At 37.0% G+C, this 13,155-nt stretch overlaps 2 protein-coding genes across 2 annotated transcripts; both read left to right on the top strand.

Moving 5' to 3' along the window:
- Positions 1-1,913: 1,913 nt before the first annotated feature.
- Positions 1,914-3,559, top strand: LOC131021038 (uncharacterized). Its single transcript, XM_057950121.1, has 4 exons — positions 1,914-2,028; positions 2,355-2,978; positions 3,075-3,254; positions 3,333-3,559. The coding sequence occupies exons 2-4, from the start codon at positions 2,358-2,360 to the stop codon at positions 3,411-3,413; spliced, it is 882 nt and encodes a 293-aa protein (XP_057806104.1). The 5' UTR covers positions 1,914-2,028; positions 2,355-2,357; the 3' UTR covers positions 3,414-3,559.
- A 7,030-nt stretch (positions 3,560-10,589) lies between these two features.
- LOC131021029 (uncharacterized) lies at positions 10,590-13,155 on the top strand. The gene is given in 17 exon segments (XM_057950110.1): positions 10,590-10,687; positions 10,690-10,763; positions 10,765-10,842; positions 10,845-10,994; positions 10,996-11,074; positions 11,119-11,165; positions 11,276-11,369; positions 11,372-11,441; positions 11,561-11,618; positions 11,620-11,662; positions 11,873-12,015; positions 12,017-12,054; positions 12,056-12,173; positions 12,176-12,544; positions 12,626-12,760; positions 12,762-12,871; positions 12,873-13,155. Coding segments are annotated over 17 exon segments (1,752 nt in total). The 5' UTR covers positions 10,590-10,656; the 3' UTR covers positions 12,988-13,155.

The following is a 13,155-nucleotide window of genomic DNA, read 5'->3' as shown; positions in this document are numbered from 1 at the left end:
TTCCAGTCGTTGGCATTCGATCAGACTACAATATAATCAAACTCTACAATATAATGAAACTAATAACTCTACAATATAATCAAACTAAGCTTGCTCTTCTAGGGGTAAGCTATGGCGAACTTTCATTTCGTGTTTCGTGTTATAATACCTAACAAAATAGAGTTGACTACAAAAACTAAATATAGCTAAAATTCCACATGTGATGTACTAAAGATGGAATTCAAACCTGTAGTGCAATATGTCTATTTGCATGGGTAAAGATACAAATAATTACAGTGTACCAAATTTACAATAAGACTGACTAATCCCTATTAGACAAAATACTCCAACTCCTACAAAGTAAAAAGCCAATAAAACTGTTTCGAGAGGTTTCAAACAAAACTACAACTGAAATCGTCATAATAGTCGATAAAGTTATCAATACCATTTGTACCCACATACGAGGCGGCTCCCTTAGAATCTAGTTCATCCGGTTGCGATATCGCAGTCCAAATAATATGACAAATAGGACGAATCCAATAGCCTGAACTCTGAAACATCAAATTTAAAATAAATATATAATATCACAATAATTAATATATTTAATCAGTAATATATTTATTTTAATATACTTACCACGTGTGTGAATAGATGAAATAAGTCGGAGTGTAGGAAGCGTAGGCCACTACTACGGTAAGAAAGCTAGTGTTGATTCATGTCTTTTCTGATTTCTTAATCATCGACGCCCTAGCCTGCACCATCAACTCCCTCTCTCTGATAGCCGCATCACGTCGGCGCACCTCATCCATGCTCTCTTTCTTAGCCTCGTCACATAGGCGCTCCTCAACCCTCCTTTCCGTGCCGAACCGGTGGGCCGCGGGTCAAAAATTATGGAACTTGAACCGGCCTTTAGCTTTTGGAGTTCCGGTTTTGGAGCCGGCCTGTGGTCAACGGTCCCGTTGACCTCCATGACGGTTCCAGGCCGAACCGTCAGTTCCGTTGGGTCCATGCACCACTAAACATCAGACAAACATTAAATTTACATTTTTACATCGCATAAACTTCAAGTCATTGGCATTCGATCAGACTTCAAGCTTAAATTTAAGTTGGGCCTTTCAATGCTGCCAAAACATGACCAAGTTTTCAAACAGCCCATAAGTGTTGGATGAAAGAGCATGTAGGTAGTAGGAGGATGTAGTTGGTGGCTGTAGGAGATGATATGATATGACTAATTAAAACTCTTCAAATAAAAATTTGGATCTGTAATGTAATATTCGGGTATCACTAATTTAAAATGCTCGTGTAAAATTTTAATAATACTCAAATTTAAATATACATATTATGTACAAAAATTTAAATAATTAAAATTTATAAAAGTTTTATAAATAGTTTTTTTGTTGGAATTTAAAATAAACTCGTTTTTATTCTCCAGCGTGAATCGTCTCATACTTCTAAGTTCAAAATTTACTCTAAATTTAGCTAGGGTTAAGTTCAAAATTTACTCTAAATTTAGCTAGGGAAAAGCGGGGCGTTACATTTTATTCTATTTATAATTATCATTTGGATTTATTTTAATTTATTTAATTTTTTGTAAAAATAAAAACAGGATTTAGTGGAAAGAAATTATTGGGCGGGTTTGGTCCGACCGCCCGATAGCCCGGTTGAGGCTGGGCTGGGTCTGAAAATTGATAGCCCGATAGAATTCGGGCCTGGCCAACCCAGCCCAGTCAATCTGAAAAGCCCGTTGGGCCGGGCCGGGCCGGGCCGACCCGTCATTTTGCCCGCTCTAGTGAATTGTGCCACTAGAACATCTAATGAGTACGAATACATTTATTGTGTAATGTTTTTATTTATTTGTTGGATTTCAAAGACAAAAAATAAAGAATTTAGAAAATTATAAATAGAATGATTCTAGAATGCCACATAAGATTTAGAATTAACGTATCCTATATTATATAATAGATAGATTCTATATATACTCATCACGACAATCGTCGATTCCGCGTGTCATCACCCGCCGTCGCCCGCCTCCTCACTACACATCCGCCGGTCAGTCAATTAGAACCTGTGTTGCATATTCTTATAATCTGAAAAATTGTGCGCGTCATCATTTGCTCTTATTTGATTCTTTATTGGTTTTGCTTATTGATAATTAGTGATTTATTGTTAAATTCTTTATTGGTTTTGCTTATTGATAACTAGGGAATGGGTACGAGAGCATTCACTGATTAAATTGGCAAAACTGAAATTAAAATTACATCGGATGTTTGGACGATCTCTGTTTCTTCTACCCTCAATATATATATTATATCTCCATTGTGACAACTCTACCACCTGTTCCAGCCTCTTAACAATTGTTTTTTGTCCATCTTCAGCCAATGGCCAAAATAATGGTAAAAGGGTGTAATGTATATGTGGTGCACAATTACTCAACTATCAAGAAAATGCCGGTGGGGGAATGTACACGAAGCGAAATATTTGATGTGGCTGGTCACTTGTTTAGAATCGTCTTATATCCTCAGGGAATGGATGAGATTGATTACATTAATCAGACTAGTGCATTTACTATTCAGAATGAAAGTGTATCAGAAGTGGAATTGGTGGTTTCGTTTGAGATTCTCCATCCATATCCTTTACTCGGTTCAAACGTGAGGCGCTCTTCATTTCATGACAGACTAATATTTAGGAATGTCCTTACCGCCCAACCTGGACTTGAGTCTCGATGTATTCCATTTTTGCAACCATGGATTGCTTCTATGCCTCGAGGAATAAGTGATACCTTGAAGATTAGAGCAACAGTTGGAGTTTTTATCAATGCACTTGATGTGCCAATTGATAGGACTATATTCTTTCGAGCAGGGGGTGAACGATTCTATGCAGAGGAGTCTGTATTAAGAACACGATGTCGTCAACTTCACAGACTCGCATGTGATTCCAATGGCGATGTTCTTGATGCAGATGTTGTTCTCGAAGCAGATATTGGATCAGATCTTTTCTGTGTATGTTTCTAATCTTCCCAATACAGTATTCATTTTTATTATGTGCAGCACTTTTATAATCAAGATTTATCATTATGCAATTTTCTAATCTTGTAGGCTGTGCTATGGTTTATATATAACAAAAAGCTTCAAACATTAGATAAAGTAGATATTGTTAGGAGCAACATGCGTGATCCCAATTCGTGGGGTCAGAGTATGCTTCGAGCAGCTGATCGATTTCAATTGCCACATCTCAGAAGGATGTGTAACTCGCTCCTTTTCTTTCGCGACGTACAGGTGACGATATCATGTAACTCTTTTGCTTTATAGTATTACGCTAATTATTGTCAGTTAGTTAATATTGTGTATTTGTAGATACATGATATGTGCTTCCCAATTGGATCGGCTTTTAGGAAATCATGGAACATCATACGCATGGTACACAAAGATTCTTAAGTGGTAAGGAAGCTTAAATTTGTCTATACTTGTGTAAAGTGTAGAAGATTCATGATGGTGTTACCATTGAATGGATATTAGCATTTATGTTTCTTTTGATGAGATTTTGTTAATGAGTTTCTTTTGATGAATAAGCAGATTGCACCAGTCAAAAGTATATGTAGACTTGTTTTTGTGTTTTTTCATTATTGCATTCTTAAGTACTAGCAGGCTAATCAACATGAAACATTATGAAAGCAAAGATGCTTGAAATCGTTTATTTTATTTACATATAAGAAAAACTGTATATCCTCTGTAGATAACGAACTAGTCATTATCTTGACCTTACGGTATGCATTATTGATCATAAATTGATAAAGCCTTATGAGATTATTAAGAATCTATGACATTAAACAAGTTTACTAAGTCTGTGTCTGAATAGTAAATAAATGCATTGATTAAGCCTTGAAAAAGATAGACCTTCGTTCTTGATAACATGCAAATTAGTTTCCATTTTGTTCTTTATAATTTTGCAGTTGTAAGTTCCTCTTTTATGTCTTGTTCACTATAAATTTCTCTTGAACTTCAATTTTATTATTTGAGCCATAACGCAGTGAGATTGAATGTTTGGACTCGGGTGGGAATAAAATCAAGATATGAGAAACTTAATAGTGATTGCTGGACTGGATTTGAACTCTTGAATCTGTACTGCAGTCACCTTTGTCCATTGCTCATGTTTATTTATGTGTTGTATTTCTCTAGGGCGATGTTGAAGTAGATAAGCCACTCCAAGTGTTAATCCTCAAACAGTTTGTGTATTTTTCTCTATGAACTTCAGTTATTTATAAAGAGCCTAAAGTAGTCCAATTATAGAGTATATACCCATTTTGAATTAATTGATGTTTGGCTTTTCTTTGATGAAAACTATATATTTATGTATGTGATTCTTAATGCCTTCTGTTAATTATTTTTTTGTGACCCATCTGTTTCAAGCTGTCGTCACAAGAGTTACTCTTTATTTGCACCATGCCTTGAAGTTGCAGCGCAGTAGTTATGTCGTGAAAAGTTTGCATTCGATCTCTTATTCTGTTGTTATGTACATCCAGATGCCATATAGAGTGTTTTATGCCAATAAGACTGACTAATCCCTATTAGACAAAATACTCCAACTCCTAGAAGTAAAAAGCCATCATCATAATAGTAGATAAAGTTATTAATACCATTTGTACCCACATACGAGGTGGCTCCCTAAGAATCTAGTTCATCCGGTAGCGATATCGCAGTCCAAATAATATGACAAATAGGACGAATCCAATAGTCTGAACTCTAAAACATCAAATTTAAAAGAAATATATAATATCACAATAATTAATATATTTAATTAGTAATATATTTATTCTTAATATACTTACCACGTGTGTGAATAGATGAAATAAGTCGGAGTGTAGGAAGCGTAGGCGACTACCCCAATAAATAGTAATACGGTAAGAATGCGACTGTTGATATATGACTTTTCTGATTTCTTAATAATCGACGCTCTAGCCTGTACCATCACCTCCCTCTGTCTCTGATCCGTTTAGCGTTGTTGCTTCTACTCCCTCTCTCTGATAGCCGCATCACGTCGACGCTCATCATCCATGCTCTCTTTCTTAGCCTCGTCACGTACGTGCTCCTCAACCTCCATTTCCGGGCCAAACCGGTGGGCCACGGGTCAGAAATTATGGAATCTGAACCGGCCTTTAGCTTTAAGCATTCCGGTTTTGGAGCCGGCCTGTGGCCAACGGTCCCGTTGACTCCCAGACCTGTTCCGGATCGAATCAAACAAAATATATTTGACAACATAAACTAAAGATACAAATAATTGCAGTGCACCAAATTTACAATAAGACTGACTAATCCCTATTAGACAAAATACTCCAACTCCTAGAAGTAAAAAGCCAATAAAACTGTTTCGGGACGTTTCAAACAAAACTCCAACTGAAATCGTCATAATAGTAGATAAAGTTATTAATACCATTTGTACCCACATACGAGGTGGCTCCCTAAGAATCTAGTTCATCCGGTAGCGATATCGCAGTCCAGATAATATGACAAATAGGACGAATCCAATAGTCTGAACTCTAAAACATCAAATTTAAAAGAAATATATAATATCACAATAATTAATATATTTAATTAGTAATATATTTATTCTTAATATACTTACCACGTGTGTGAATAGATGAAATAAGTCGGAGTGTAGGAAGCGTAGGCGACTACCCCAATAAATAGTAATATGGTAAGAATGCGACTGTTGATATATGTCTTTTCTGATTTCTTAATAATCGATGCTCTAGCCTATACCATCACGTCCCTCTGTCTCCGATCCGTATAGCGTTGTTTCTTCTCCTCCCTCAATAAAACTGTTTCGGGAGGTTTCAAACAAAACTCCAACTGAAATCGTCATAATAGTAGATAAAGTTATTAATACCATTTGTACCCACATACGAGGCGGCTCCCTAAGAATCTAGTTCATCTGGTAGCGATATCGCAGTCCAGATAATATGACAAATAGGACGAATCCAATAGTCTGAACTCTAAAACATCAAATTTAAAATAAATATATAATATTACAATAATTAATATGTTTAATTAGTAATATATTTATTCTTAATATATTTACTACGTGTGTGAATAGATGAAATAAGTCGGAGTGTAGGAAGCGTAGGCAACTACCCCAATAAATAGTAATACGGTAAGAATGCGACTGTTGATATATGTCTTTTCTGATTTCTTAATAATCAACGCTCTAGCCTGTACCATCACCTCCCTCTGTCTCCGATCCGTTTAGCGTTGTTGCTTCTACTCCCTCTCTCTGATAGCCGCATCACGTCGACGCTCATCATCCATACTCTCTTTCTTAGCCTCGTCACGTAGGTGCTCCTCAACCTCCATTTTCGGGCCAAACCGGTGGGCCACGGGTCAGAAATTATGGAATCTAAACCGGCCTTTAGCTTTAAGCATTCCGATTTTGCAGCCGGCCTGTGGCCAACGGTCCCGTTGACTCCCAGGCCTGTTCTGGATCGAATCAAACAAAATATATTTGACAACATAAACTAAAGATACAAATAATTGCAGTGCACCAAATTTACAATAAGACTGACTAATCCCTATTAGACAAAATACTCCAACTCCTAGAAGTAAAAAGCCAATAAAACTGTTTCGGGACGTTTCAAACAAAACTCCAACTGAAATCGTCATAATAGTAGATAAAGTTATTAATACCATTTGTACCCACATACGAGGCGGCTCCCTAAGAATCTAGTTCATCTGGTAGTGATATCTTAGTGCAGATAATATGACAAATAAGACGAATCCAATAGCCTGAACCCTAAAACATCAAATTTAAAAGAAATATATAATATCACAATAATTATTATATTTAATTAGTAATATATTTTTTCTTAATATACATACCACGTGTGTTAATAGATGAAATAAGTCAGAGTGTAGGAAGCGCAGACGACTCCCACAAGAAATAATAATACGGTTAGAAAGCGACTGTTGATCCATGTGTTTTCTGATTTTTTAATCATCAACTCCCTAGCTTGTTCCGTCACCTCCCTCTGTCTCTGATCTGTCTAGCATTGGTGCTTCTCCTTCCTTTCTCTGATAGCCGCATCACGCCGGCGTTCCTCATCCATTCTCTATTTTTTAGCCTCATCACGTAGGCGCTCCTCAACATCCCTCTCCCGCCTCGCCACCATGGTGAGTCGCTCCTCTTTCATCCTGGTCGCCCTAACAGCCGCCTTGTCCGGCTCTTCCTCTGCAATTTTGTCCTCCTTGAGTTTCGGTTCCTCTGCCCTAATCGCCGCTGCGAGCTCCTCTTGCCCTACTGCCTTGAGTTTTTCTCCTCCGTTGCCGCCAAGTCATGCTCTTCCTCTGCGATTGCGGCCTCCTTGAGTTCCAGTTCCTCTGCCCTAGTCGTCGCCTCGAGCTTTTCCTCCGTCGTTAGGATGACCAGCTCGAAGAATTTCTCCTCCTGCGTCGTCAGGATGACCAGCTCGAAGAGTTTCTCCTGCATGTCTGCCAAGAACTCCACTTCCTTCGGCCCGAGCTGGGTTGGCCCCTCTATCGTAACCACTGTCATTGCAACCTCCCCAGCTATTGTTTTTTTGAGTAAAAGTTGAGTGCGCTCGTCAAGTTCTATGAGTAAAGATTGAGTGTGCTCTCAGTTCTGAAACTTTCACAGGTGAAGGGATTTGCATTTTATTGTTTTATTTTGTTTGTAGTGTTTTTTGTGATGGTACTACGGTACGGTTGTTATTAAGGGATTTGAAGTGGTTGTTGCAATTTTTGGTTTTGTTTTTAGTGGTGTGTCTGATGGTAAATGAGCCAGACGTCCGTTAAAATATTGTGTACTACCAAATAGGCATGCCATGGGCTAACCGAAACCTGCGGTTCTGTCCGAAATTGGCTCGAGAGTCAACGGTTCCAGCCCGAACCATTGACCACGGGCCAGTTCCGAAACTGGACCGCTAAAAGGCAAGGATCGGTTCAGGTTTAATTTTTTTCAGCACGCGGCCCGCCGATTCCGGCGTTGCAGGCGAGGTGGTAGGCATAGGCGGCAGGGCTGCACGGCAGGCGAGGCTGGAACCGCCGATTTTGGGCGGTTCAAAACCGGTGGTTAACCGCCCGAATCTGGCGATTTCGGTCGAATTTTAATTAATTAATTTATTTTTCATATTCAAATTCAAATTTCTCCCACCCAATTTTATCTATAAATACCCTCATTCTTCCATCTTCAAAACCATCCCATTGTGTTAACAATTTTACACTCTTTTCTACTTCTAATTCTCCTCAATTCTTTATGTGCTATTGCTCTTGCTCTATAATTATATTGTTATGCTCTTGCTTAATGCTTTATTGCTCTCTTGGTTACATTATATTACTACTATAAAGTACTAAATACTATCTATTATATTATATATTTCAATTACACTAGCACTGCACACACTTGCTTTACTTTATTGTTCTTGCTTTACATTATATTACTACTAAATACTATCTATTATACTATATATTTCAATTACACTAGCACTACACACACTTGCTTTACTTTATTGATGTTGCTTACATTACATTACTAACTAGTAACTACTAACTTACAAAGTACTAAATACTATCTATTATCTATCTACTATATATTACTAGATATTTAAATTACACTAGCACTACACACACTCTTGCTTTACATTAATTGTTACTAACTCTCTAATATCTATTATCTCTATACTCTTCTCTGCTTGTTTATTTGTTATCATGTCTCAAGGTCGTGGTAACCGTGATAAGTCTATTGATAACACTCATGTTTCCATGGTTTTTATTGTTCATATGATGTCATTTTTATAGGAAATTGAGTGTTGGATGATTGTTTTGTGCTTTTATTGTTTTATCTTGTAAACTATGTTACTTGCTCGAACTTTGATGTATTTTACAGGATTTTCGAGATGGAATTTGGAAATATTATCAGTAATAGAAGTTGTAGTTCGTCTCAAGTGGAGTTTGTGAGCGCAAACAGATCGTAAATCGGAGTTTGGACGAGAAAGTTATGGCCAAAACAAGAAAATCGCGCACAACAGTGAATAGTGTTGACGGAAATTTCCGAATTTTCGGGTTTTTTATATTTTTTCAGTATTTTCGAGTTCTACACTGTATTTATCCTCTGTGCCTATATATAGGTCATTTCCCTGACCTATTAGACATCTTTTCACATCTCTTTACCTCTTTTCTCCATCTTTTCAGTTTTAGACTTAGAATTTTATTGTTTTCATAGATTAGCTTTATTTTCCTACAAGATTCAAGCTGTCATTCAACATTCTTACGGGTTTTATCTATTTTATTTATTTCAATTGCTTTATTTTATTTATGCTTTTATTTTATTTTATGATGTCTGGCTAGTTCTTTTATCTGAACCTAGGGTTTGTACAAAGTTGTTTTAATATGTATGTTTGATTTGTTGATATCAATTTGCCTTTCAACTTGTGATTCATGATTCCTGGTGCCTATTTTCTTGTGAATTACCTGATCAATAATTTACATGTCTAGTTGTTCAGTTTGAGTCTTGAATGCGATAATTGTTCAGCCGATTCAGGAATGCATGATATAGTGTTAGCCTTGAGTCTTGAATGCGACAGGTGAAGCTATATGAAGTTATTCTTTGTGTGCTATTTGGAGTTAATTTATTCCTTGGAGTCTTGAATGTGAAAATGGGTAAATTAATCTACGTTTATAGGTGTTCGTTAGAGAAGCTTGTGAATAATATAGTGATCTTTCATGAGGGTTGGATTAAATTGGTAATTGAATTAATAAATTGAATGCATGTGTTTGAGTAACGATAGTACATCCCTAGGGTCAGAGTCTTTTATTATTTGAGTTTTTATCCTATTTTATTTGCTTTGTTTTGATTTTAGTTTTGTTCTTCATTTTCGTGGGAGTTTGCCTGAATACTACTAGAGTTTACTCGGGATTACTTAGAGTGATTCGTTATAATAGTCCCTGTGGATACGATACTCGACTTGCTGTTTTCGTGCTACAATTATACTGTATAGTTACAGTTTTTGTTGCTAAGAAATTAGTGATCAATCTATCAATGTCGAATCCGACGAAGATATTGCATGGATATTGCTATTGCTTTAAATGCTTGTGCTAAAAATAAAGATTTGTATGACATATCATATCGAATGGTCCTTATGTGGGGTAAATATTTTATTGAAATTCCCGATATTTTTTTATGTGCTAAGATTTTAGATTCTACAATCAAACGTTTCAGTGTTTATCGAATGTTAGAAAATTTATTATGGTGCCATTAGGGAAATGCTTTTTATACGAAAATATTAGCAAATAATCAAGAAATAGAATGGTACTTTCCCGAATTATATGCTATTAAACATAGAATATATAACACAATTAGGGCCTTATTTAATTAATATGAACAAAAATATATGCTAGTAAACCCATCATACTCGTCAAGTGTAGGTACTAGTAGTTCACAAGGTCAATTTGGCTCCTCCTTAGGAAGTGATTTTAATTCGAACCAATGGGCTTAAGTTATGCACAAAGGAGCTATACTATTAACGAATTAGATATATTTTCGAACCCTTTTTTTGTCTGTACAAATGTTTGTGATTTACAGTACTTTTGTACGTACAGATTTTATGCTATAATTTTTTAATAATGATATCACCTTTCAGTCGTTAATTTTTGTAAAGAATCACAACAAGCCATGTGGAGATTCAAACCCTTCGCGCACAAAGAATCGGGCTTGAAGGACGTGTTATTGACATCTGCAATTTCAAAGTTTCGGTTCACAATCTAATTGCGGAGGGTGATTTTCTCCTGTGTTTATTTAGCTCGAGATGCAGTAAATGGCTTCAAGCAGTATGCATTAAAGCACATAATATGTAATGATGAGAAGAGTCACGGGAGCTAGTGGCAGAGGAGATTTCAGTTATGAAAACAGTTACAGGCCACCCCAATGTTGTTACCCTTCTTGCCCACGCTGTCTTTGATATGGGTCGCACTAAAGAAGCTTTCCTTCTCATGGAATATTGTGAGAAGTCCCTTTGAGAAACCTGAAGAAATGGGAATTGAGGAAGACAATATAAGGAAACACACAAGATCTTATTGTTGCACTTCTCTATTGCATAACAATTGATTCTTCTCCCTCATTGAATGGCTCAGATGCGGGATCTATTTCGGAGAGAACTTATAAACGAGAAGGTTGATATATGGGTAAGTTGACAAGTTCCTAAATTATGTGGATTAGACCCAGCAATAACAATCAGTCAGGAATATCTCCATGAACTTAGTAAGCACTTGATGTGGAGTTTTGTTTTCTGCAGGCAGTTGGGTGTCTCCTTTTCCGCATATGTTACTTGAAGCTAGCATTCGATGGTGAATCAAAGCTCCAAATTCTGAATGGGAACTATCGCATCCCAATACATTGCTGACAAACCTTATCAGGGATATGCTTCAGTCTTCCCCTGACGATAGACCGGATATCACGCAGGCAAGCGTCATTCATCCCCATGAACCTAAGTTAGTTGTAGATTTTTATGCCCACAAATCATGAGGGCTACTGTTACATGTATTATTACTGATTCCTTTATATGGTTGTTATTTTTGCGGGTGTGGTTTCGTGTTAATGATCTTTTACCAGATGAACTGCAGAAATCAGTACCTGATAAGACCTCCGGAAATGCTACAGCAAAGTACTGATGCCATTACAGGTAAGGGTTTAGAAATTAATGGTTAGGAATGTAGTAATATTAAGAATTCAGATGGTACAAACTATCAATCTGTTAGTTGACTCGAAAGTGAATCTGATCAAAATACATGTACATAGGTACATAATTTTGAAATTTCAAAATTTATTTTATTTTTTGCTAGTGGTTCCTTCCTTGCATTTGATGGTTTGTTTGGATTATTTACATCTTCAGGCACACCAAAGCCTGTAAACAAGTCTAGCCCAATGCCTCGTAGGAGTTCTCCTCCTCCCCCCTCATTTGAAGCACCCCGGAACGTGTCATCAACCCCAACCAATTCAAAAAGTGGTGAAAATGATGGACCTTTGGGTTTTTTCTGAATTCTGGGCCATTCTGCACGCAAAAGATTCAGGAGCCAAAGGAAAAAACCAAGCCAAAGTATGATGAAGACTCAACTGACCGTAGATCATCTTGCCTCTTATGTAATTCCACAAAAAGAGCAAGGAAAATCAGTCTAAACCATAATTTCAGTGTAGGTCTAGTGATTACCCATGTAAGGACTTAAATCTGTTTCCTGATAGCTTAAACCATAATTCTGAAAGACTAAAACCACCCAAAGCAGAAGTTACACCTGCTTTTCAAAATGATGTTTTTAATGCTTTTGTGGGTGAATTCGACATTAGTAAACAAAGTCCAAACAATAGCCATCAGAAACCAGAGAAAGAAGACAGGTTGGAGGCTGAGGTTGAAAAGCTGAAAGAACAGCTTGCAAATGTCAATGCAGAAAAAGCAGAAGTAACCTCCAAATATGAAAAGCTCTTAGCAATTTGTAAGTCGCAACAACAAGAGATACAAGACCTTAAGCATGCTCTAGCTACAAGAACTTTATCACACACCAAACCACTGGTAATCTTTTTGTCCTACTTAAATGATCTTCATTTGTTAATTTCAGTGTCTCTTACTCTTGTGTGTCAGGCATTTTGGCAGAAGGATAAGGTTGAAGGAACAATCTGGGAACTTGAAGAGAGTTTCTTTAATCGGAGCTCTCCTAGCCCAGATTCTAAGCAGTGGCAGGCCTTTGCAGAGGTTCCCAAGACACAAGCCACAGGCCACAGCAACATACAATACTTCAAAATCTGTCAGAACAAGAAACAAGTCGGCTGGTGAACAGACTTTAGGTGCAAATTCGTGGGGGTTCGAAACTGATAGTTTCAAGGGGGTCCATGCTGCTGCTAGCTGTAAGATTAATGTATCCTATTGGTGAATTGAATAATTCTCAGCGCTTTGGTGAATCAAAGAGCAAAGAGAGTAAGTTGGATTCCCAGCCTGGTGGATGGGTTGGTTTCTAGTTAATTAAAATGGAAGGATACGAGATGTGAGAAAGTGATACAGACAATTTAAAAAGAGGAGTTGTCTTGGTGGTTGTTTTCTGGTTTTGAATTTGTTTTGTATTAGTATATAATTGCAACAAAGTTGAATTTGTTCAGCTAGTGGCATAGGCACTCTGCTTTAGTCCC

This window comes from Salvia miltiorrhiza, chromosome 1, assembly GCF_028751815.1.
Source record: "Salvia miltiorrhiza cultivar Shanhuang (shh) chromosome 1, IMPLAD_Smil_shh, whole genome shotgun sequence".
NCBI lineage: Eukaryota > Viridiplantae > Streptophyta > Magnoliopsida > Lamiales > Lamiaceae > Salvia > Salvia miltiorrhiza.
Note: the sequence above shows the minus strand (reverse complement) of the source record. Positions and strands in the feature narration are given on the sequence as shown.